At 37.3% G+C, this 24601-nt stretch overlaps 1 protein-coding gene across 1 annotated transcript in view; it reads right to left on the bottom strand.

Moving 5' to 3' along the window:
- NCAM1 (neural cell adhesion molecule 1) overlaps window positions 1–24601 on the bottom strand; it is a 90392-nt gene that overhangs the window by 48526 nt on the left and 17265 nt on the right. The window contains exons 8-12 of the mRNA XM_044669023.1: window positions 14527–14669; window positions 6161–6190; window positions 2255–2405; window positions 1458–1642; window positions 919–1047 (exon numbers count right to left, since the gene is read on the bottom strand). Coding sequence (XP_044524958.1) covers window positions 919–1047; window positions 1458–1642; window positions 2255–2405; window positions 6161–6190; window positions 14527–14669 — 638 coding nt within the window. The remainder of the gene's footprint in view (window positions 1–918; window positions 1048–1457; window positions 1643–2254; window positions 2406–6160; window positions 6191–14526; window positions 14670–24601) is intronic.

Raw genomic sequence — 24601 nt, 5'->3', positions numbered from 1 at the left:
TTTTTTTTTATCCTGGGACTCCATTCTAGGAGCATAGGGCCACAACCAGTAGGCAACGGGTCGCACAGTCGCTCAGGGTCACCCAGCTGTCTGAGCCTGGATTTGAACCTAGGACCTTTCATCTCGAGGCCTGGCTCTCAATCCACTGAGCTAGCCCAGCTGCCCCTACTTTAGGTTGCAGTTTCTTTAGCAGATGTAGTTTTTACAGGGTGGGGTTGCTAGCCCCACGCCCAACCCTCCTCCTTTTTCATCCAGGCTAGGGACCGTCCTTGGCCCAGGAGTGGTAAGGGTGGGTGATAGGGGTCAAGTGACTTGCCCAAGGTCACACAGCTGGAAGTGTCCGAGACCGGACTTGAACCTAGGACCTCCAGTCTCTAGGCCTGGCTCTCAATCCACTGAGCCACCCAGCTGCCCACAATAATATATTTACCTAATATATATTATAATAGTCCTTTGTGTATTTATAAAATACAATAATAAATTTTATCTAATATACAATTAGATATAATATTCTCTTTGTATAATTTATATAATAGAAAATATGTTTTATTTAATATACAATAATATAATATCCTACTTAATATATAGTATTTAAATAATGAATATATTTTCTTTATATAATATACAATAATATAATATTATCTTTATTTAATATATAATATCAATTTCTTTAAAGAGTATGGTCCTCTTGATTTCATTGCCAACCCATTATTAAATTATTAATCCTTGTGGCTCTCAAATTCTGCTCTAAATTCTTTAATAATCTATCCCTACTATCCCATGTGTTCTAATGATTCATCTATCCTTTTCTGGCACCAGGGTTTTCCTCCTATTCTCAGCAAAAAGAGCTCCTTCTTCCCCATTTCTAGTTATTTTCCCTTCCTATGTTACTCATCCAAGTAGTCCAAATGCCTTTACACAAGACACAAGAGGGATTATGTGACACTCACCAGCTTGGACAAGGATGAATTCTAAGGACTCTTGACCAATACGATTCACGGCAGTGCAATTGTAGTTTCCAAAGTCATTCTCAGAGTCAGGGGTGACCTTCAGAAGGAGAAAGGAAAGATGAAGGTTATCGGTGTCCCATGGCAGTAGCTATAGGCATTGTTTAGAATTAATAGTTTTATTCTCTATGGGGTAAGGTTTTTGTAATGCAAAATGTATTGGTTCCAGTCTTAAAACTGGAGCAGGGTAAAGAAAAGAGCCTGGGGAGGGAGGACTTATTGCCATAGCCAAAGGGCTTGGGGCCAGGTTCACCAGCCTTGATTTGTGGCAGAGTTGACTCCAAAAATAGAATCCCTATGGCTGACAGGGTCCTCTGGGGTCAAATTCAGGCTCCTTTCTCCAGCCAGCAATTTATTTTGAGCTAGATAAGTAGGAATAGGAATTGATGCTGCAAATAGAAGTTGCCCTTAGTTAGGCTGTATGTCTTCTCCTCCTTTCCTGATCCTTACCTCTAAGTAGCTAGCAGAAGGGCTGTTGTATATTTTGATATTGCTGTAGTTGGAGCTTGGCAACAATTGCCCATCTCGGAACCAGGAGATGGTGGCACTGGGATAGGCAAACACCTCACAGGTGATGTTGACCTGGTTCCCTTCCCAGGTGTACACAGCCACAGGGCCCTGAAGCTTGGGGGCATCTGCAACAAATGAAGACTTCAATAACCTGGCAAGAGAACTTGGCAGCACCTAACAATAGAGTTCAGGCTTAAATAAGGAAGGGTGGGGTGGAGGGCAGAACTATCTATCTGGAAAGCTTGACTTACTTGTGTGACCTGGAGAAGTGGCATAATCAGACTCAAAGGGAAGAGGGGTTGGTCAGGTATTTGTCTAATGCTTTTTTGTTGCTGAGCCATTTCAGTTATGTCTGAGTCTTCATGACTCCATTTGGGGTATCCTTGGCAAAGATACAGGAATGGTTTGCCACTTCTTTCTCCAGCTCATTTAACAGATGAAGAAACTGAGGCAAACAGGGTTAAGTGACTTGCCCAGGGCCACACAGCTAATAAGTTATCTGAGGTTGGATTTGAACTCAAGTCTTTCTGACTCTAGGTCCAGCAATTTATCCACCGAGCCACCCAGCTGCTCCTTTTGTCTAGGCTGGCAAAGGGCAAAAATCCTTCTGCAATAGCCTGGACAATGGATCTAGTCTCCTACCCAGGATATCAGGAATTAAAAGTTAGAGTGGACATGGCAATGCTGACTTGCCCCTTCTCTCTTTATTTCTGCCCCTTTCCCAAGCAGTTTCTCACATTGTACTTCAAGGTACATAGCCTGGGAATCCTGGCCAATGGTGTTGCTGGCTGTGCAGATGTATTCCCCGGCATCCGTGTACTGAATGCTCTTCAGTGTCAGCGATGACACCCGAACATGGCTGCTTACCACAATATGCCCGTCCAGAGTCTGGAGGGAGGATAAGGGAGAGAGGGTCAGAAAGTGAGTTGCATAAGGTGAACGATAGAAAGAGAGGGGGAAGGAAGGGAGGAGAGAGGGAGCTGGCTATGTGGGTGGAGAATTTTCTTATTTTGATCAATTTTAGACCCTCTGACCCTGCCCCCCCCCATCCTTATCCTAATATGTCTGAGCTACCTATGAAGAAATTATGGGAGGCTTGAGATGGCACCTGAAGTACTAAAGTGGTATTACAGAGAATTAGTGAGTACCAATCAGTCTAAAACTATGTGGTAGAAGAGGAGGAGGAAAGGAAAAAAAGTCCCATAATCTGTAGATTTGAGTAATTAACACTTAAGGCAAAATTCTGGTTAGTGATTTTCCCAATGAATTCACAAATCTCAAAAAAATCTCTCTATCCTCAACCCCTGTATTTGAGAGACTGTGTCCTCAATGAAGGTAAAGGTTCCTTTTTAAAAATTTATATCCCCAGGTTATATAGCATAGTGCCTAGTCTGTGACAGACAACAAATGTTTGTGGATTGATTTTCCAGTAGTCTGTCCATCATTTTTGGGAGCTGGTATCTTTCAATAAAAACTATGATATACCTAAAACTAGCCAGGAAAACTCCTGTCTTCACGAGTTATTTCTGTTTCCTGTGCCCCCTTCTTTTTCCATAAAAATATTCATTTAGAAATTTTTTTAAACACTGACTGTGGGACCAGGAGTATATACTGGCTTATCGTAATATTCATAGTAGCAGAAAGTCTTGGGCAAAGACCTGAAAGTCATAATTATTGTTGTACTCCTTTTTGAAAATTAAATGCTACAATTTGCTTTGGAAGATTCTGGAAATATAATTACAAGCCAATAAGAGAAAAAGAGAATTATGCTTAGTCAGTGGATAATGGGTTAGTTCTGAATCCTTTCTTCTTAAATGTCTAAAATGGGTGAAATTATTTGGCACAAGTTGGTTTCTGGGTATGTCACCCAAGTCTACATCATTGAGGAAACTGGTGTTCTGAAATGGTTGCTGTTCCTGAGCTAAGGATACCTTTGTAATTAGGTGTTAAAATGCTTTGTTTAGCGCTTAGTATTTCTGAGAATGAAAGACAGCCTTAATTTTGGGGTCCCTTTGGTCAGCTTGCTTGAGAATGAGGAGGGGGAAGGCTAGCTCTCAGTATTTCAAAGTCACAGTCTGTCTGCTCTTCCCTTGAGCACAAAGGTTCAATCTAGCACACTGTTTTCAATCAGTGAATGAAAAAGGAGTCTGAGGCATGAGCAAGATCTGCTTTTAGGTTTTTTATTCCCTATGTAAAGAGAATGTGTCTAAAAGATATTGCAGTCAAAGAGATAAAGTATCTTTCCCAGAAAAATGGAACACGGGGGAAAAACAATATAAAGAAAATCAGGAGATGAAGCTCAGGCTATCTCATAAAAAGAAAAAAAAGGTTAAAAGGAACTCAAAATATAGTCTACTCGGCCTTCTTTCCTTTAGCCAACTTTCTTTGTATGAACATTTCTTTAATTTCTTATCAACAGATCTTTTGAGTGTGCCACTTGAGGCCATTCTTAATAGTGTAATAGGTAATAGTGACATAAATCTGAGAGAGAAATGACCATAAGGATTTGTATCTGATCCTTTAGGTGCTCCCTCAAAGAGGATACACAAGGGATTTCAGTGCCTCTAGGCTTGTTTTGTGGTCAAATGTTTTACTTGGGGTCCAAGATTAAGCCAGGGGTATATCATTATCCAACTTATGTCTTTATGGTTCAAGATGGAATGAAAAAAAAACACCCTTTAAACAGAATGGAGGGAGAAGGATTCAGGTCAAGAATATGGAGGAAGGGTTATAACCATTCCTTCACTCAAACCATTTTCCTGCCTCACTACCTACAGAATATATAAAAACAAAGTATCCTAGGATCCCATAATATGAAAAACCAGTTTTCTTCTGCATTTACCTAGACTTGTTAGCCTTTGTCTCTAATTGGGACAAAATGGGAGGGAGGACGAGAGAGGAGGGCCTTTAGGGTAAGGTGGGAAGGGCAGTAAGGAAGCAACTCGCAGGTCTCTGGGGAATCATTCACCTGGAACACAATTATTTGGAGAGTGAAATATGCTACTTAAGGGCTCTTCTGGAAAACCAAGGGTTCGGTTTTCTTTGGGGCTAAGAAAGTATCATTTATTTAAAATAATAATGCTTTTAGTCCCACCCTCTCCCCTCACATTTCTACTCCCTTTTCCCCTTCCCTGCCAGGTTTAGGAAAAAAAAAATGTCTAGGGTCAGGCAGAATGAGATTTGTAGCTGTCCATGAGAAGCTAACAACTAACAACTCATTTTTCTTCTTGCCCATAATCCCAATAATTTCATGACTGAGGTAATAAATCATCCTGCATATGACAGCACTAAGCAATTCCTGTGGTCAAAGAGGGGAAGCATTTTAGAGAGGAAGTGCACTTAACCACACTCCTTTTGACAGAAAAGAAGGTATGATACAAAAAGAGGACATAATGAATTAGATACAACTATGGCAGCATGTACAAGTGCAGAAATGAATGTTAATGGCTGGGGGAAGGCAGCAGATTCTAAATATTAAACAGCATTAAATATTTGTTTTACCTATGATCTGAACAGGTCAGTCATGTGTCTGCATAGTTATCAATACATCTGAAAATCTAGGAGGATGAATGCATGCAGTTTAGCAAAAACAGGATTTAGGATTTCCATAGACTGCATTAATGGGGCTAAAATATCAAGGTTAACCTGAAAAAAAATACAGGGATTCTTTTTGTCATACTTGAGTGAAATGGTAGGTGTTAGGAAGCCTTGACCCTGCCCTGTAACAAATCAACTTTTAGCCTATGCTGCATTAAGATAACAGGACCAATGAGAAGAATAATAGATGTGCTCACAAAGAGGGTCATGGAGATGTAACACTTGGGACAGAATAATTAATTCTTGGACTCACTTCTAGAAGTCGTTCATAATAATAAAGGGAATGAAATAGACTAATATTTGGTTGTGGTTTTGAAACAATGTCCCACATCTCTCCAATTGAAGCAAGAAGCTTCTTTATGAATTGCACATCAGATCAAATAATTTGAAAAACAACACATTTGTATGAAAAATACAAAACCATTAGCACCCAAATCACCCTAGGTTCATAAATTTAATTTTTAAAAAATAACAGATTAATTTATTGGTTTAGAAACACTTATATGAGCAAACACCTACCAAGAGTTGCTATTGCATTGTTTTGGGGATGGAATGTGATGCAATTGTTTTAATAATAAAAGATTTCTGGTAATGAGGGATATGAGCAACGAGATGAGTTGGGTTGGAAGAGATAAGGTTAATTTATCAGGTAACTGAACTCTGATTTTTTAATATCCAAAGCCATTCCAACCAGGTGAGAAACAAAACATTCTGTGATTTGAAAAGTGCCTGGATCATGAATTGGGGAAATTAGTTTTTATAGACTTGATTCCTAGGATATAATTTCCCTGGAACACCAAGGGGATATGGTAGTTACAAAATCATAGTCAGCTTTGGAAAACAAGCCTTTTCCATCCACTCCCAACACAGCTTGCTTGCTCAACTCCAAATGACACTATTACCAAAGAACTTCTATACTAATGACCTGTTCTTTAATCAAACTAAATCACTAATTAGTTGAGTATATCTAATTACTGCAGTAATATTGGGTTAAGTTATAATGTTTTCAAATGCTAAGAACTGGCTAGTGGTCAGATAAGCTATACCTCTTGCTTCTCTGGTCGAGTCCACGAAGCCTGGAGAGAACAGATATAAAACACAACAAGAAAGCAGTAAAATTTTACAACATGTTGCTTCAGGTAGTAGATGCATCACACTGCATTCCGTGCACATGCAGCTTCCTTTCAATTCAGGACTTTTTTCTCTTTTTTTGCCAAGGGCCCATTTTCAGGAGTATGTTCACTTCCCACTTTGTTGTTTAAGATTTTCACATTCATTTTAAGTTCAATAAACTTGGGAAAGCTAAAAATCTCCAGGATGATATGCTCTGTTCTTTTGAATTATACATCCACATATATGTATGAATGTGGATAGGCACATAACACATTAGACTGCACATTTCAGAACATCTATAAATATATCGTAGGGGTGCTACTGGACTGTGCCCAAGAGTCCTAAGCACACAATCCTGAGATATTTATAGAGCAGGTTTCCTCTCTTTGATTTATTATATGGTATCACACAGACACGGTAAAGGTGTTCTGTGCTCATGCATTGTACAATTTCTTGCATGCATTCTATTAAAAAATTAAATGGATCCCGTCTTATTAAAAAAAGCAAAAAAAAAATTAAATGTAAGAACCAAAGAGAAGAGCAATGGGAATGGGAATTGTGTCATTCATAAGATTATGGGTCAGGAAGCTTTGCAGACACCAATGAATGCTACTATGGTGCTATAAGGGTTTTTCTTGGTGTTAAATGAATGGAAGGCAGGCTCACACACAACATGACTGTTTTCAGCAAGAAACATTGGTTTCTATTCTGGAATGAGCCATCATCCCTAATATTGCCAACTCAGACACACTAAAGTTTGTATCTGAACTTTTATCCTGCCAGCATCTAAGTTCTTTGATTAATTTAGAACTTGGGGATCTACTTCACTTATCCAGGAATCAAAAGTCACCTGCTAATATCACAGCTGCAGTGCTCTTTTTAGTGGGTGATATGGATGAATGAATACCACTGATGCTCATATAGCAAGAAGACAGAAAAGAGATGAGAAACACAGAGATGGAGTCCATGGAATGTCAGTTAGCAAATATGTATTGAAAGCCCACTCTAGACACGGAAGGCATTGTATGGAGCAGGAGGAGGCTAATGTTGCATTATTTTACATGATCTTGAAATGAAGAAGAAAAGGTGACCAGAGGAATATGCAGAGCCTGAAAAAAACACACCATCTTGTGTGCCATTATCAAATAAAATCACCAATTCCACATCATTTGAAAGCTTGCCTGCCAAATGCCAGGGCTAGTTTTCTCAAGAACCTGTTGCCTAGTGTTATCTTTATGTGAGAATTTCTCTTATTGCAATACTGTTCTGTGGCCATTAATTGTAATGATATCGTTCGATTTTTGCAGTTCTACTACTACTCTCATGCCTATATGGGAAAATAGTCTACATTTTGGTCTTGATAAGACAATTGCAATGCAGATGTGACCCATTTTAAGAAAATTTAAATTGCAAATAGCCAAGCCTAGAAAACAAATTGGTGAGTGAATTGTTTTTATAATTCACATTGTAAAAGAATTCATCTCTGTTTAAGTGGCAAATTTAGGAATGGACATACCATAATAACCTGATCTAATGCTGGATAAATAGGCTCAGTTTGCTACAAGTAACTCATTGTTTAAGGAAAAAAAATATAGCAAACTAAGCTGATTTATCTTTCATGATATATATCTAGTTGGTTTATATTATTCAGATATAAACTTTCCTCTCTAAGCATTCAAGTCATTAAAACCCTTTGACTTCTTCATTTTTTCTTGCTCTATTCCCTCTGCTCTGTACCCCAGGAAACCTTTCTTTCCCTATCTTGTTGTCCCCCCCATCTTTGTAATCCTTTTAAAGGCATAGGAATGGTCACATCAGCATTTTATCACAAACCTAATGGCTTATTTTGAAACTAGGCTTACTCTTCTGGGTGCTTTGAATGACAATCAATCAGTATTTGAACACTTCTTTGGTATCCTCTGTTTTTGTCTTCAATACCTCATCCTGGCTTGGAAGTGATTGTGGGCTCCCCAGCTGTTATTTATACCAGTAAAATGTAAGCTCCAGGAGGTCCTACCAAACAGGAAAGGCTTTGACTGGGGTTTGGGAACAGTTTAGTTTAATCTGGAGAAGTGCATCTGCAGTAAGACCACCTGATGTTGATCTTTTTTTTTAACTAATGACAACTGAAACCCCTGAAGACAGTCTGTTAGGTATTCTGCTGTTGGTAGAGGAAGTATCAGCAATGATTAAATCATGGATATTTAGAAATAATGAAGAAATCTGTTTGGTATGTAACACCATAGACATTTCAAAATGTGGCAAAATGATAAATGGATCTTGATTAGAAGGATGATTAATGAAGACATTAAGTTGCCATTGATCTGAATTATTGTAAAGACCCCCTTTCTATCCATGACCAGACTAACCAAGTTGACTGTCAATTTAATTTGCAAGAGGTTGTCACAGTGATCACTAAGGAATCAATCTAGAAACTAAGGGTTCAGTTCAAATATCCTTGATGATCCAGACCATACAAATGGGTCTGGTTATTTCACCTATTATGATTTAAAAAAAAAAAAAAGAATCAACTCAGTGGCAAGTCAACTAGTTGAAATCTGCTTAAGTACTGCCTGAAGATCAGTCTATAAACAAGTCAATATGCTGGAGCCGTTTACAAGAATAAAGACTGAGGCCTTAATTCCAGGCTCATGGCACTTTTCCATTAAGAAAGCATTAAATATTTGATAAGGAAGTCACTGACTGCCTGATTGTATCAGTGGCTTTTACTACTTATCACTTAAGCTTGAGAATAATACAAGGTTTAACTCAGATATGAAGCAAAAGGACAAAGTTGGTTAGGATCCAGTGTAAGCTAAAGGTGATTTCATTTGGCTCCTACTACAATTCACTATAAGAGAAAATATTTAACATTCCTCCGAAGTAATCAGAATCTATTTAAAAATTACTAGCAATCTTTTTTTTTTTGTGTGTGTGTAATTTAAAACCCTTCTGGGAGAAATATTGGATAAATTAATTTAAATGGTTTTGCTATGTCTATATGTAGATATGGGTGTATATATACAGAGATAAACATTTATCACATATCTATATGTACTAACTGGAATATATATAGTATATATTTTTGTGATATATGTGTATATATACATACATATATAAATACATACACATCATAGAAACACATGTGTGTATATACATACACACATATATTCAGACTCAGTTTTCTTTTCTGTAAAACAAGAAGACCAGAACTGGGCCCCTTCTAAATCTGAAAACATGATTTTATGATTCCTTCTCTTCTAGTAAAATTGTTTTTTGTTTATTGCCTTTAATAGTTCTTCCTGTAAACAGTTCTCCCCTTCTGACTTTTTTCCCTTGTCTTCTTTCTTTTATCCATGTCTAAATGGTTTCTTTCCAAACTCTGTTAAAGTTGTTTAAGCCAAGCTAGAAAAGGTAGGAAAAACTTTATTTAAGCACAAATAGTAAGGAGAGAATAAGAGAAAACAGTCCCTTTAAGTAATTCATCTCTAGGCCTATTTGAATTCCATCTTGGGCTGCTGCAGGTTGTAGCTAGGGATAACTGTCTGTAATCTTTGAGAAATCATAAGGGTGCTTTCAAAAGTTGAAAAATGGGGGATAAAAGAAATGGCAAACTAGTAAATTTGGCATTAAACGCAGGGAAATCTTAGAAAAGATTATTATTGTGGTTGTTGTAGTTGTTACCTTTATTTTATTTTAAGAGATCAAGTCTCCCCATTTCACCCAGGCTAGAAGTGAAATGTAGAGGCTAGACTTTGTTTAGTGTTTCTGTGACAGGGCTTCTGAGCTCAAGTGATTCACCAGCCTCAGTCTCCTCAATGGCAGGGATTACGTATATGTATGTGCCCACCAAACCTGGTTTAGAGCAGATCGTTAAACAGTTTGTGTGCATTTGGAAAATAAGGCAGTAATCACCAGGAGGCAGCAAGGGTTCACTATGAACAAATCTTGCCAAACTCATCTCATTTCCTTTTTTGGGATACATCAGAGGAATTCTATAAAAATAATGTATTTAGATTTCAGAAAGGCATTGAATAAAATTTGTCAAAATATCCTTGTAGACATGATACAGAAAAGTGGGTTGGATGGTAGTAAAATTAGGCAGATGAGTGGCTGGTTAAATTACTGTAACCTAAAAAGTAGTGACTAAAGGTATGATAGCCTACAGAAGAGCCCTAGTGATATACTGTGTAGTTTTATACTCGGTCCTGTCCTATTCAACATTTTAATATAATTTTAATTTTATAATAATTTTATATTAGTAATTTAATTCATTAAAACTTTAAATAATTTAGATAAAATGAGAGATCTGTTTATCAAATTAACAAAATTTTGAAAGGGATACCTATTATGGTGGATGTCTGAATCAAGATTTTTAAAGATGCTGACAATTTTTAATGAAGGGCAGAAGCAAGGGCAGAAGCTAGATGTCTCAAGGGATAAAGAGTCAGACTTGGAGAGAGGAGGCCCTCAGTTCAAATCTGGCTTCTGAGAGTTTCTAGTTATGTGACCTAGGCAAATCACTTAACCCCAAATTGCCTAGCTCTTGCCACTCTTCTGTCTTAGAATTGATACAAAGACAGAAGATCAGGGTTTCATTTTATTTCTTTAAGTGATGTGTAGGAGACAACAACAAATGTAATAGGAATGAATATAAAGCCATACATTTGAGTTAAAGAAAATCATGTCTACAAAGAGAGCATGTAGAAAATTTGGCTTTATCAGAGTTATAAGCAAAAAGTCATATTTTCAATATAAGGCAGTATGTGACTTGATGACTGGAAATAACACATTTAATCTTATGTTACATTGGTATCAGTAGAGTGTCTAGAGTAACAGAGGTAATATTCCCACTGTATTATATGTCCACATTTGAAGTATTTTATTTGGTTTAGGCATCACACAATGACCAGAAATATTAATGGGGACATAGTCATTGTTGTTTAGTCATATCTCACTCTTTGTAAGCCCATTGGGGGTTTTCTTGACATAGATACTAGGTGGTTTGTCATTTCCTTCAGCAGCTTACTTAACAGATGAGAATAACAGATAACAGATAAGGAAACTGAGGCAAACAGGGTTAAGCGACTTGTCCAAGGTCACACAGCTAGAAGTGTCTGAGGCCAGATTTGAACCTAGGACCTCCCATCTCTAGGCCTAGTTCTCAATCCATGGAGCCACCCAGCTGCCCACTAAGTGACTCAGTTCTGAGTTGCCTCCAAGGAGTAGGAGTGACAGGAAGGTAGATTTCAACTCAATATAAGGAAATAAAAGTTTCTGACAACATTCATGACAGAATGGATTGACTGAATTATGTTGGAGAAATTTGCTCTTTCACTGAAACTCTTCAATGAGAGGTGGAATGGTTATTTTGTTGGGCAATAAAGAAGAGATTCCTGATTTGTGTAAGATGTGAAACTAGATGCTCTCTAAGGATCTTTCCAGTTTTTAAGATTCAAACATGCAGTGTTCTGTCTGATCTAGTCTTTAGTACATTTCCAAGAAATCTTCCTTGCTTACATAATTAGTAAAAACTATGTGTTTCATCTGCTTGGAACATGTCCCTGAATTTAATGAGGATAAAGTGTCTTTTATAGAAGCTCAGATCACTACTAGTATTTAGTAATATGTGGATAAAAGTAAAAGATGAACCTTCTCTGTCTGGAACTAAACTTGCTTAGACTGTTCCTATTGTAAGCAGAAAGTTGGTAGCCCGTATTTTAATTTTCATAAGTGTCACCCACACACCAAGGCTGAGTATCCTACATCTCTGCCATTACTATATCATGTAAGGGATTTCACACTTTTTTCATATGTAGACATGTTAAAAATACAAAATATCATGTTATGATACTGAGGGATTTAGAGAACTTCTGAAACTTAGTCACTATTGTTGCTTTCCATAAAAGTTAAGGCAATATATATTCAAAGAAACTATTATAAAACTAGTGTTATTAGGATACTTCTAATTATTCAACAGTAAAGGAGACTGTCATATAAGCTGACAAGGTAAACTCAGTTACATGAAAAATTATTCCATGTTATACTCAAGGTGTATCTATCTCTCACTATATATCAAGGTATTTCTTTCTCTGTCTCTGTCTCTGTCTCTGTCTCTGTCTCTGTCTCTCTCTCTCTTTCTGGCTGTCTGGCTGTCTATCTATCTGTCTGTCTATCTCCATCTCCATATAAATGTATGTTTTATACACACACACACATATATGACGCTTACTGTATAACCACTATCCTCATGACTCTATATTAGGTACTTGGTTTCTTGTCCCCATTCCATAGAAAATAGATTTATATTAAAATTTTTTAATCTAGGACTGCCAGCTCATTAAATCAGGTGACATAGTAACAAATCTTAATGATTCTTCTAGTCCGTCTTTGTCTACTACTGTATCTCTGATCTAAGACTCAGAGAATTAGAAATTAATTAGTTTATCGTTTTTCACTTGGGAGAGACACATATTTCTGTGTTGTACTGTAGGCAATGACCTAGATCAAAGACATACATTTCCTTGGTCATTTTGGACATATCTTCTAAGCAGCAGACCCTTCAATTTAAGTCCTGAAATGGACATTCAATCCATATAACAAACATGCTTAGAGGTGAAATCTAAGCTGGAGATTTAAAAGTTTCAGTCTGAATGAAGGGATTTCTCAAGTAAACATCAACTTTCCTTAATATAATTTCTTTCTATGATACCAAACAATAAATATGAAAGTCCCAAAAATACTTAGCAGTTTTTCAGATGAGTGGAAAGGGCTCTTTGGCACAGTGGATTTTCCCATTGGATCCCTGTGAAGCAGGAGATTCCTTCAAAAAGATTTCATCATACAGTTCAAATGGAAATTTCTGGCACCATGGTTCAACACTAACTCCCCCTCTTTTTTTTTGTTTCTAACTTGATTCTAGCCTATTCCTTCAAAGAGTTACTTGCATTCAGGAAAACCAGTGAAAAATCTGTCATTTGTGATTTTCTAGTCACTAAGGAATCCATTGCCAGTGTTTTACCCAGTTAAAATGGTTGTTCTTGAATTCATGACACTGTTCTGGCTAATAACAACTACACACACACACACACACACACACACACACACACACACATTTTCATTGCTGATGTTTCTTGTGGAAGTTCTTCAGGTGATATATGAAGTATATATATGTACATATGTATATATACACATACACACACAGATACTTTAAAGTTTGCAAAGTCCTTTACATATTATTTCATTTGATCTCAAAAATCTGTGGAGGTAGGTGCTATTACTTACCCCCATTTTATAGATGAGGAAACTATGAGAGTTTAAGTAGCTTGCCCAAAGTCACTCAACTAGGACATATCTGAGGCAAGATCTGAACTCAAGTCTTCTTGACTCCAAGTCCAGCACTCTACCCATTGTGCTATCTCTTTTCTGAACTAAGAAAAATAGAGCCCCAAAGAATATGTGAGATGAAACTGGTTAAATGGGATAAAAGTAGTAACATTTTGTTTTAACATCACACTTCTACCTCTGGTTTCATTGAAATTGGTAAGGGAATGATAAAAATTAGGTTACTTTATTTTTTCGTGGGGAGCATATTACTGATAACGAGAAGTGACTTTCCAGTGGTGTATAAGTTGACGATTTTGCCAATTGTTTTCAGCCACCTTTTAGGTAAAGGTTGTTGAAATGTTCCCTAAACTTTCACTGAATGGAGTAAAGACCACTGTGTGACAGACTTTTTGGGGAAAAAAATAGTATTCTGAAACTGCTAATTATTTTTGCCTTTAGAACAAAATGATATTGATATGTGACCAACAGTACAGGCAGACACAAAGGCGACCGAGGTTTTATGCATACAGTACAGAGAGAGCATGAGCATACAATATATAAGGAATAGAATTAACAGGTTCATTTTGGTCCCTGTGATGGGGAGAGAAGCAACCTGAAACTGTTCCTCAGGACATTAGGTTCTTGGCTTTTCTTGATCCCTCATGACTTAATCACTCCTAAGGTTGAAATTCCCCAGCCCTCCATCTCCTAAGATCTTTTACTCTCTGACTATATCCAGTAGCTTCCTTCATCTCTGATTATCCATAAAGAACTCTGCCCCACTCTGTTGTGACTGGACTTCAAGGAGGCGATATACTGACAAACTGGGGATGGGAAGGCACCAGGACCACTCTGTGTGCTCGGATGACAATAAATTGTCTTCCTGCTCACCAAAGAGACCTGGGCACTGTGGCAGACTTGAGCTGTTTCAAGTCTAGGTTCCAAGGCTCTGGCAGCCTGGGAGACATTATACCTTTTCTTCATTGCTGATGTTTCTTGTGGAAGTTCTCCAGGTGATGGAGGGGATAGGGTCTCCTGAAGCCTCACACGTAAGAGTAATTTGCTCCTCCAACTCCATGGCGGTTTTGTTCTCCACATAGTTAATTTTGGGTTTTGCTGTAAAGAGCAAAACATTTCCATAAGTTAATCTGAGTTTCATCCTTGCTGCAGTGAGCACCTACTATATTCAAGACATTATGGCGGATGCCATAAAGTACACAAAAATGTAGAGACATATTTCCCTCTTTTAATGAGTTTACAGCCTAGTCAAGGAACCAAGTGTGTTCCCAGGTAACTCTAAAAGTGATAACTTGGTGCCACATGAGTGAGATAGATAATAAATGTTAGGAGATGCTCACAAATGAGGGATCACTTCCCACTGAGAAAGCATCATGGAGAAGATCTGGGGGATGTTAAGGAGATCAGTTTAGCTAGCATGAAGGGTTCATTCATACAGAGAAATAATATGAAATATTGTTGGAAAGCTAGGGACCTCAAATTCCAAGCTATGATTTTTGGACTTTATCTTGTAACCCATAGGGAATCATGGATGGTTTGTAAGCAAGGAAACGACATGATAAAGGCATTGTTTAAGGAAGATTAATTTGGGACTGGTATCTTTGTTTAAGAGACTGCTGCAAAAGTCCAGGTATGAGGTAGTAAGCGACAGAAGACCTAGAGCTGCGTCAGATGAAATAGAAATAAATAGACAAATATAATAGACTACAAAGGCAGAAATGGCAGAATTTAGAAAATGATAAAAGAAGCATCAAAGATGATTCTGATGTTTTAAATCTATGTGACTGGGAGAATGCTGTCAACATTAACGAAAATAGGGAGTTAGAAGGCAGAGCTGATTTAGTGGGGAAGATGAGTTCATTTCCTAAATGTTTCAGGTGTATGCACATGAATACAAACATTTAAGAGCCAAATTAAACATTAGAGAAAATTGAATTTTCTCAATTTAAAACAATCATAGTCTGAAAGCACTGAACCTTTCCCATAAGAACGTGATAATACTGGAAAACCTCACTAGTTTCACTCATTGATGAGGGGAGGGGATTAATGAAAACTCCAAGTTCTAGGTTGGAGTAGGGAAATGAACATGCCATCTGCAGACAGGAGAGACCTGGATCTGAATACTAGTTACAGCACTCCCTAATTGTGTGACCATCAGAAAGTCAAAGAACTGCTGAATCTCAGTTTTCTGATATGAAAAATAAGAATACCTGCAATTCTGATGACCTCACAATATTATTTTAAAGCACAAATGAAGTGTTTGTAAAACATTTTTTCATATCTTAGAGTCATATAGATATGCTTGCTATCATTATTACTTTTCAGTAATGATTTTTAAAGTTTAATTATCTTCAAGTTCATACAGTATCTCACACACACTAAGCTGAAACAGCTTTCCAGACTGGACTTTTGTGAGCAGAAGTTTTGAGATCTTCTTTTAATTTGTAGTAAGATGGTGCTTATAAAGTACAGAACATATATGTTCCCACAAGTAGTTTAAATGCGTTTCCATATTTTTACTGAAATTAATTTGATCAGAAAATCATGTTTTGGGGTGTAGCAAAAATATAGTCGTCAACCCAGTTTGATGAACTGGCCAGTAATTCCAAACTAATGAGGTTTGAGTATGGCAAGACGATGTCTTTTTTTTTTTTTTTTTAAACCCTTATCTTCTGTCTTAGAATCGATACTAAATATCAGCTCCAAAGCAGAAGAGAGGTAAGGACTAGGCAATTGGAGTTAAGTGACTTGCCCAGGGTCACACAACTAGGAATTTGAACCCAGGACCTCCTGTTTCCAGGTCTGGCTTTCTATCCACTGAACTACCTAAATGCCCTTAAGATTATGCCTTTACCTTGAAAAATTCACAGTACGGCTGATAATCTACTGGATTCACAGAAAACATGGGTTCAAAATCTGGTTCTGTTGCTTACTACCTATATGAGTTGAGGTGAGAAACCTTAGGCTCTCTTAGCCTCAATTTCTCTTTAATTTTATGAAAGATTCATTCCAAGAAGGTAATGGGTCCTTACAGATATTTCCTTACTGATCTTTATAACCCCTGAAAGAACAATGTTAGGTATCATCACCCAGAGGGTATTATTATTGCTAAGTCTACCCAGGCCAAGTTTAAAAGTTTACAATCCAGTCATCTACCTAAGGTGTTTAAGGATCTAGCATGCCAAACACCAAACTGGATTTTTTTTTTCCTCCTGTACCTGTTGTTTTGGTTTCTGGAGATAGTAAGACAGGATAAGTTTCTGGCACTGAAAGAACATGAAACTTGGAGCTAGAGGTGTAGGTTTTAGTCCTTACCTCTGAAATTAACTAGTTTTGTTGCCTTAGGAATGTCATCTCAACTTTCTGGGACTCAGTTTCCTCATTTGGAAAAAGAAAGGGGTCAACTAGATGGTATTTAAGGTGTTTTCTCCTTTCCATAATGTTCTCTAATTCTACATGAGATACATACAATATAATATTACTGTAAATCTGATTTGGACAAATATGGATGCCTTAGTTCCTAAAATAAAAACAATGGGTAATATGGAGAAGAAATGAACATGATATTTTAGAGTCCACGATAAAATACAGAAGAACATGGCAGGTATTGTGGAACATGCATCCTAGCCTTTAAGTAGACAGATTTTGTAAAAGACAGAGGAAGGGAAATATGTATGCTCCTTTGACCTTAAAAGTCAGCTGAAGAAGATGAAAAACTCTCATAAACACAATTTTTAAAATGTAGTTGCAGAAGGTAGCTAGGTGACTCAGTGGGTAAAGACCCAGGCATGGAGATGGAAGTTCCTAGGTTTAAATCTGGCCTCAGACACTTCCTAGCTGTGTGACCCTGGGCATGTCACTTAACCCCCATTACTTAGCCCCTTATCACTTTTCCAACTTGGAAGCAATAAACAATATTATTAATTCTAAAATGGAAGGTAAGGATTAAAAAAAAAGACATAGTTGCAAATGATTCCTGCAAGAAAGAAAACAAGAAGACACCTATGGAGATGCTTGTAAGGAGAACTCACACTAGATTTTTTAAAAAAAGATAAATACTAAATATGGAAGTGAAGGCAAATTATAGAGACAAATACAAAAGACTGCGGCATTCCTAAAAAACATTTCAATCTTGTGAAAAAGTCAAAGGCTGGGAAAAAGGGGTTTTAAAAAAAGGGTTAGATTGTGGGCAAGAAGGCTTGCTGCTTCAGGTAGATAGGATTATGGGAAAAATAACTCATGAAAAAAGCAGAAATTAATTCCCATTTTGTTTTTCTTTTCTCCTTCTAGAGAATTATCTTCATATATAGAAGGATAAAACAACAACAAAAAATAGTTAAGGAAGAACTGAAATCCAAGGGAATTGAGCTGATGGTAAGAGAGCACCTGTCCTAAATGAGCTCAGCCCATCTGGCCTAAATGGATTACATTCTTGGGTTCTGGAAAAAAAAAAAAAACTTGCTTATGAGGCATATAGAATATGGGAGAAGTGCTTTGGAATTGGAGGCAAGCACATGGCCCAATTTTCAAAAGGGAAAGGAGAGTCTTCAAACTTACATCCAGGGGGTGGTGTCTGATGGTTTGGAGGAAAAAAATCTGGAAAAATTCTAGAATAAATGTAAATGTAACATTTTGAAAACTTTGTTTTGCAGAACTCTGAAATTACAAAAAGTAGGCAAGGGTCTCTGCAAAGAAAAAAAAGCTGTCCTGGCAGAAAATCAAACCTGGCAAACCAGTCAAATTTGCTGGAGGAAGTATATAATCTGTGTGTTCATACAATGTGGAAAATCAATCAATCAGTCACCAACCAATAATTATTTTTAAAGTGAGTACTATGGGGAGCAGCTGGGTAACTTAGTGGATTGAGAGTCAGGCCTAGAGATGGGAGGTCCTAGGTTCAAATCTGACCTCAGACACGTCCCAGCTGTGTGACCCTGGGCAAGTCACTTGACCCCCATTGCCTAGCCCTTACCACTCTTCTGCCTTGGAGCCAATACACAGTATTGACTCCAAGATGGAAGGTAAGGGCTCCCCCCAAAAAATAAATAAATAAAGTGAGTATTATGTGCCAGGTACTGGGAATATGAAGATAAAAAATAAAAATAAAAATCCTTCCATGTGAGTGTCTTAGATTCTTTGAGGGAAATTATATATATTTAACTATAATAAAAGAAGGTAATTTCATAAGAGGAGACAGAAGGGAAACAATATATGTAAATAAACATAAAATGTAACTATAATAAAAGAAGATCATTTCATAGGAGGAGGCAGTAGTATGAAAGACCTTCCATGGGAGAAGACATTGGAACTGAGCTTTGAAGGAAGCTAGGGATTCAGAGGTAAGTAGAGGAAGGGGTGTGTTGTAGCCAGCTGTAATTGGTTTGTGAGGAGTCATTGTTAAATTTTCATTGTGAGCATTTACACCTCAGAAACCAGCAATCACTACAAATCAGGGCTTGATTTATTGTTTTGTTGATTATCTAGATTTAAAAGTGTGAGTGTATATATTATTTTTTTTTCGGAGAGCCCAGCTGTTACACATTTACCAGCCCAACCCTCTTTTACTCTATAAATACTGCTCAGGCTCAACAGGAATACAAGGAAAGTCTCAACAATTGCACGAATCAGCAGAGAGCTGGTGATGTAGGCAAATAATAACAACAATAATAAATGGCACTTATTGCCATTATTGCCAAATTGCCATTTATACTTTAAGATTTACAAAGTGCTTTGCACCAATTATCTCATCTGGTCTTCATAATACCTCTGGATGTGGGAGAGGGTGTGTGCATTCCAGCCAGCTTTACAAAGAAAGGAGAGGTAATGTCATTTGTGGGGAACACCAAGAAGAACAGCTGGTTAAAATCTGGAAAGGTAACCTGGATCCAGATTCTGAAGGGATGTATCAGAGCAGTAAGGACTGGGCAACTGGGAATAAGTGACTTGCCCAGGGTCATACAGTTAGGAAGTGTCTGAGGCCACATTTGAACCCAGGACTTACCATCTCTAGGCCTGGTGCTCTATCCATTGTGCTACCTAACTGCTCTTCACATTTGATCTCAAAGGTAATAAATAGGAAGCTACTTAGGTTTTTGTGCAGGAGCTGCATAATTGACCCTGTGCTTTAGCAATATCACTTCAGCAGGGATAATAGTCAGAAAGCTAGTGCAAAAGGCCAGGCAAGATGTGATGAGAGTTTGAATCAGGGTGGAAGATATGTAAGTTGTGAGAAGGGGGCAGATCTAGAAGGATCTAGAAGGAATCACATGTGATTATTTGGGTGGGGAAAAGTAAATGGTCAAAGTTGACTCTGAGGTTCAGAACTTATATGACTATCAGAGAAGGACTGATAACAACTATGAGTTTTTTTCTCAAGCTAATTATAGAACAAGTTCCAAAATGTAAAATGCAAAAATACAATTGATTGTTGGCACATCTCAGAAGAGGGCATGTAAAATAACCCGTGTGCATTTATGGCATTAGTGATATTTTTGACTCTCAATTTTTTTTGAACCAATGTCTATATTAAGGATAATTGGGTAAAATCAGGAAGTATGAAGAGACAGGAAAGCAAAAGTGTTAATAATAATCAAGGCTCTGATGATGAAACAAGCATCTGTAATTGTAGCTTGAGTAACAAATCACAAATATAAGGGAAATGCAAATATGATGAGAGGTTCCCCCCAGGGTAGGTTTACTTCTAGTTATCCCAAGGTACCATACATGTTATGTTATCTAGTTTTTCAAAAATAGTTCCTAGACTAATACAAAGGTATTCATGAACAGAGCACAGCAAATTTATAAAGAAAAAATCTCATTAAAAATGAAAATATGATGAAATAATTTCAAGATACACTGGCAAGATACACACAAGAAAATGAAAAGTAGTTGTGCAACATCTTAGAAGATGAATAATTTTCCCAATTAAAAAAGGCTTATGGATAGCAAATAAGTATACCCTTCAAGGCAAGAGGGTTGTAATGTTATTAGATCTGGGAAAACTGATTTGAAAAATTAGTGTTTCGATTCTTCAAAAAGTCCTTGTAATTTGATGTCAAAAGCAATTCACACTAAAACAACAATAAAGATTCTGAGTTGAAAGGAACTTCAGAGGTCATCTAGTCCAACCCTCTCAACTTACAACTGTGGAAACTGAGGCACAAGAAAATTAAGTGATTTGCCTAAGGTCACATGAGTAACAAGTGGAAGTGCTGAGGTTCTGTCCCTCCAGAGACAGTGCTTTGATTATGAGAGTCTAATTATTATTGAGTGTCTAAGTTTTGTTGAAGGTGATGGGTTCCATCACTCCAAAGATCTGAGAATGAGTAGATGTTTGTGCACATTTACAAAGGGGAATGACCATCATTAAAAGGCACCTAGGGGTTATCAAGAAGGCATGCCAGACTGAAGCAATTTCCTTTTTTTGCATTTTAATAGACAAATTAAGAAGATTAATGTAGATACAGCATGTCTGATTTTGGCAATGTAGTTAACAAAGTATCTTATATTTCTGTGGGCAAGGTGGAGAGATGTAAACTAGTTGGAATTATTTAGTTAAATTGCGAATCTGCTGAATGACCAGATCTAGAAGGTCTTTAGTTCCATTTGGTTCTGTGTTTGGCATTTTTCAATTCAACATTTTTATTAGAAACTTGGAGGAAGTTGTAGCTGGTAGATTCTATTAAACTGGGAGAATTCCTAATTAGTATGGTAGATGACAGATTCAGGATTCAAAAGGAGATCAATGGTCTAGAATGATGGTACGAATTTGATTAGATGAAATTTATAGGGCAAAATGTAAAGTCCTATATTTGGGCTTAGACAACAACTGTTCAAGCACAAAGTAGCTTAGATGTCAGTTTACATAAAAAGGAATTGATGGAATTAAGTTTAGTAATAGTCAAGTATATGACAGTGGCAATTGAAAAAGAAAATGCAATCATAGGCTAACTAAATAGAAGAGCACTGCTTATAATGAGGAAGCTAGAAATCCTACAGAAGTCTAAGGCATGATGTTTAGTCTGGGGTATTATATTTCGTGTGGACATTTCCAGTCGGGAGTTTGGCCAGAGAAGACCCACCAGAATGACAAGGGGACTCAATAGCATGCCATGTGATGATACTGGTTCCTGATGCAGAGAAGGTGTTAGGGACTTGATGGCAGGATAAGTGGCAGGGAAAAGGAGGGAGACAGTTAAATCTGTCCTGCTACCACCCTTTCTTTACTCTATTGGATATATTGACAGCTGAAAATCATAAGGAGGAAAGGAATCACAGAATCTCAGGATTGGAAGGGGCCTCAAAGGCTACCTAGTCCAGCCAAAACCTGAATAAGAATCGCCTCTAGACAACATGCCTTAAAAGTGGTTATCAGCTATCCTTTTACTCAAAATTTCTAGTTAAGAGAGGCAAAGTACCTCTTGAAGCATCTCATAAGTTTTCCATCATATGAAGCCTCCACCTGTCTCTATCCACTGTCCATCTATTGTTCCTTGTTCTTTCTACTGGATTCAAGTAGAACCAGTAAAATCTTTCTGCCATATGACATCCACAAAGTCACCTCATATCTTTGGAATAGCATCTTTCTTCTAGGGCAGTGATGGGCAAACTACAGCCACGGGCCAAATGTGGTCCCCTGAAATGTTCTATCCAGCCATATGACATTATTCCTAATCTGATTAATACAATGAGTACGATACAATACAGGAAAGGATTGCCTTAGAAACAGACTGACAGATGAGCATTTCCTTTCCTTTGGCCCCCTCTTTAAAAAGTTTGCCCATGACTGCTCTAGGGTATTCCCAAAAGCCTTTATCATATGAAATGTTCTCAAGCCTCTTCCATCTTCTTGCTTGCCTTTTTTTTTGTTGCATTTCACCTTCCTGATGTCTTCCCTAAACTGTGGTGTCCAGAACTGAGCACAATATCTAGACGTGTCCTGATTCCCATGGAAATAGGGCAGTGGGACTATTGATTACCTAGTCCTGAACATCATACTTCCCTTATTGTAGACTTAAGACTGCATTGGCCCATTGGGCAAGTTCACTAAAATCTCTAGACCTTTTCTAGAAAACCCTCTGTTTAATCACTCCTTTCCCACACTTTGAGCTTGGGAGGTTGATTTACTTGAACCTCAGAATAAGATTTTGCATTTGTCCCTAATAAATCTCCTCTCATTAGATTCATCACAACATTCAACATCCTAGATTTAGGGATGGAAGGAACCTTAGAGATCCTTTAATCTAACTCTCTCATTTCATAGATGGGGAAACTGAGGAGGTCTAGATAGAGCAAATTATTTTCCCTATTTTTTCCCTATTTGCAGGTGGCAAAAGCAAATTTTATGAAGCCAAATTAAGTATTATTTCGCTTGACCAAGTGAGATAATATTTGTAAAAATGCCCAGCACATAATAGGAGCTATAGAAATGCCTTCTCCCTTCTTCTTTGTTCTTCCTTCCCTTCTTACTGTACTATACTCCTGACTGATATATCCTTCAGCATGTTAACAGATCTTCCTAGCTTCATGTCAGTTGCAAATTTGATGAACATGCCATGTACATCTTTATCTAGGTCATGAACAAAAATTTCAAACAATATGTATTCAAAGCCAGATCCATGGGACATTCCTTTAAAAACCTCTTTCTAATCCCAGGGTTCCCTTCATTTCCATATCAGTAACCAGTTCTTCCTCACTGGTAAAAGTCATCAGTAGAAATAGTATCACCAGTAAAAGAACCATAGGTAGAAATTTTCTTTTATGGTTCTCCCATATATTTTTAAAAATCCTTGTGTAGCATTTTGGAATCAATACTAAATATTGGTTCTAAGGCAGAAGAGCAGTAAGGGCTAGGCAACTGAGGTTAAGTGACTTGCTCAGGGTCATATAGTTAAGAAGGGTCATATTGAACCCAGGACATCTCATCTCTAGGCATGTTTCTCAATCCACTGAGCCACCTGGATGCCCTGGTTCTCCCATCTTTTGATGGATAAAATTATTTTCAGCCAAGCGAAGAGATTATTAGCTATATTGCTTTTATCAGGGAGTGAGAGAAAACTGTAGTTCCAGATAATTGAAAATGCCTATTTTATCATATCTTGGTTCTAAGTTGTGTCCTATTTCCCAACCATCTTTTTCATTTCTCCTTTTTGTCTACATGATCTATAAAATACTTCAATAGCAAATTTCTGCCACCAAAGATTTTTACCTAAGTATTCCTCATTATGCTCTCTACTCTGGGATCTGGATTTCCTTATGTAGTGATATCTTCTTGATACATTATCATTCTATTCCTCCCCTTTGCCTATATTGTTCATTTTGAGTAAGGTATGTCCTTTTACATCCATATTTAAAGAACATCTTTCATTCCCCCAGTGCTCAGTGATACTTATGAAGTCAAATAAAGTCTTGGGACTGTATTAGGGAACTTTAGTTGACTTTGTTGTCACACTTACTTCATTATTAACCTTTTACCTTACCTTACTGAGAGGTCCTGAGGTTTTTATTTTCATTTATTGGAACTGGAGTCAGGAAGACCTGAGTTCAAATCTAGTCTTAGATAGGTACTAATCTTGTGACTCAGAGTAAGTCTCTTAACCTCTGCCTGCCTTAGTTTCTTCATTTGTAAAATAGGGATGATAACAGCACCTATCTCCCAGGATTATTGTGAGGAACAAATAAAATAATATTTGTTAAGGGTTTTGCAAACCTGAAAGTTTTAAGTTCTGGTTATTATTAGCTAGGCATAGCTCCTGGCATAGAAATTTGACAGTTGCTTATTGACTGATTGACTATTGTTGTTGTCAGCATCTTCTTTCTTGGATTTTATCTTCTGTGTTCTGGGACTCTATTACTATTGTTCTTCCTATCTCCAGGGTTGCATCTAGGATGGTGATTATTGGCTACCAACCTTTTTCATTTCTCTTTCCTTCTTAGTTTAAAGTCATTTTGATTAGAATTGCAAAATTCCAAGCAAATACATTTTTAAAAACAAGAGTTTTGGAGAGGGACCTCTGTTTCTGGCGTTGAGG

The sequence above is a fragment of the Gracilinanus agilis genome, chromosome 3 (assembly GCF_016433145.1).
Source record: "Gracilinanus agilis isolate LMUSP501 chromosome 3, AgileGrace, whole genome shotgun sequence".
Lineage (NCBI taxonomy): Eukaryota > Metazoa > Chordata > Mammalia > Didelphimorphia > Didelphidae > Gracilinanus > Gracilinanus agilis.
The sequence above is the reverse complement of the archived record's forward strand: the minus strand, read 5'-3'. Positions and strand labels throughout refer to the sequence as shown.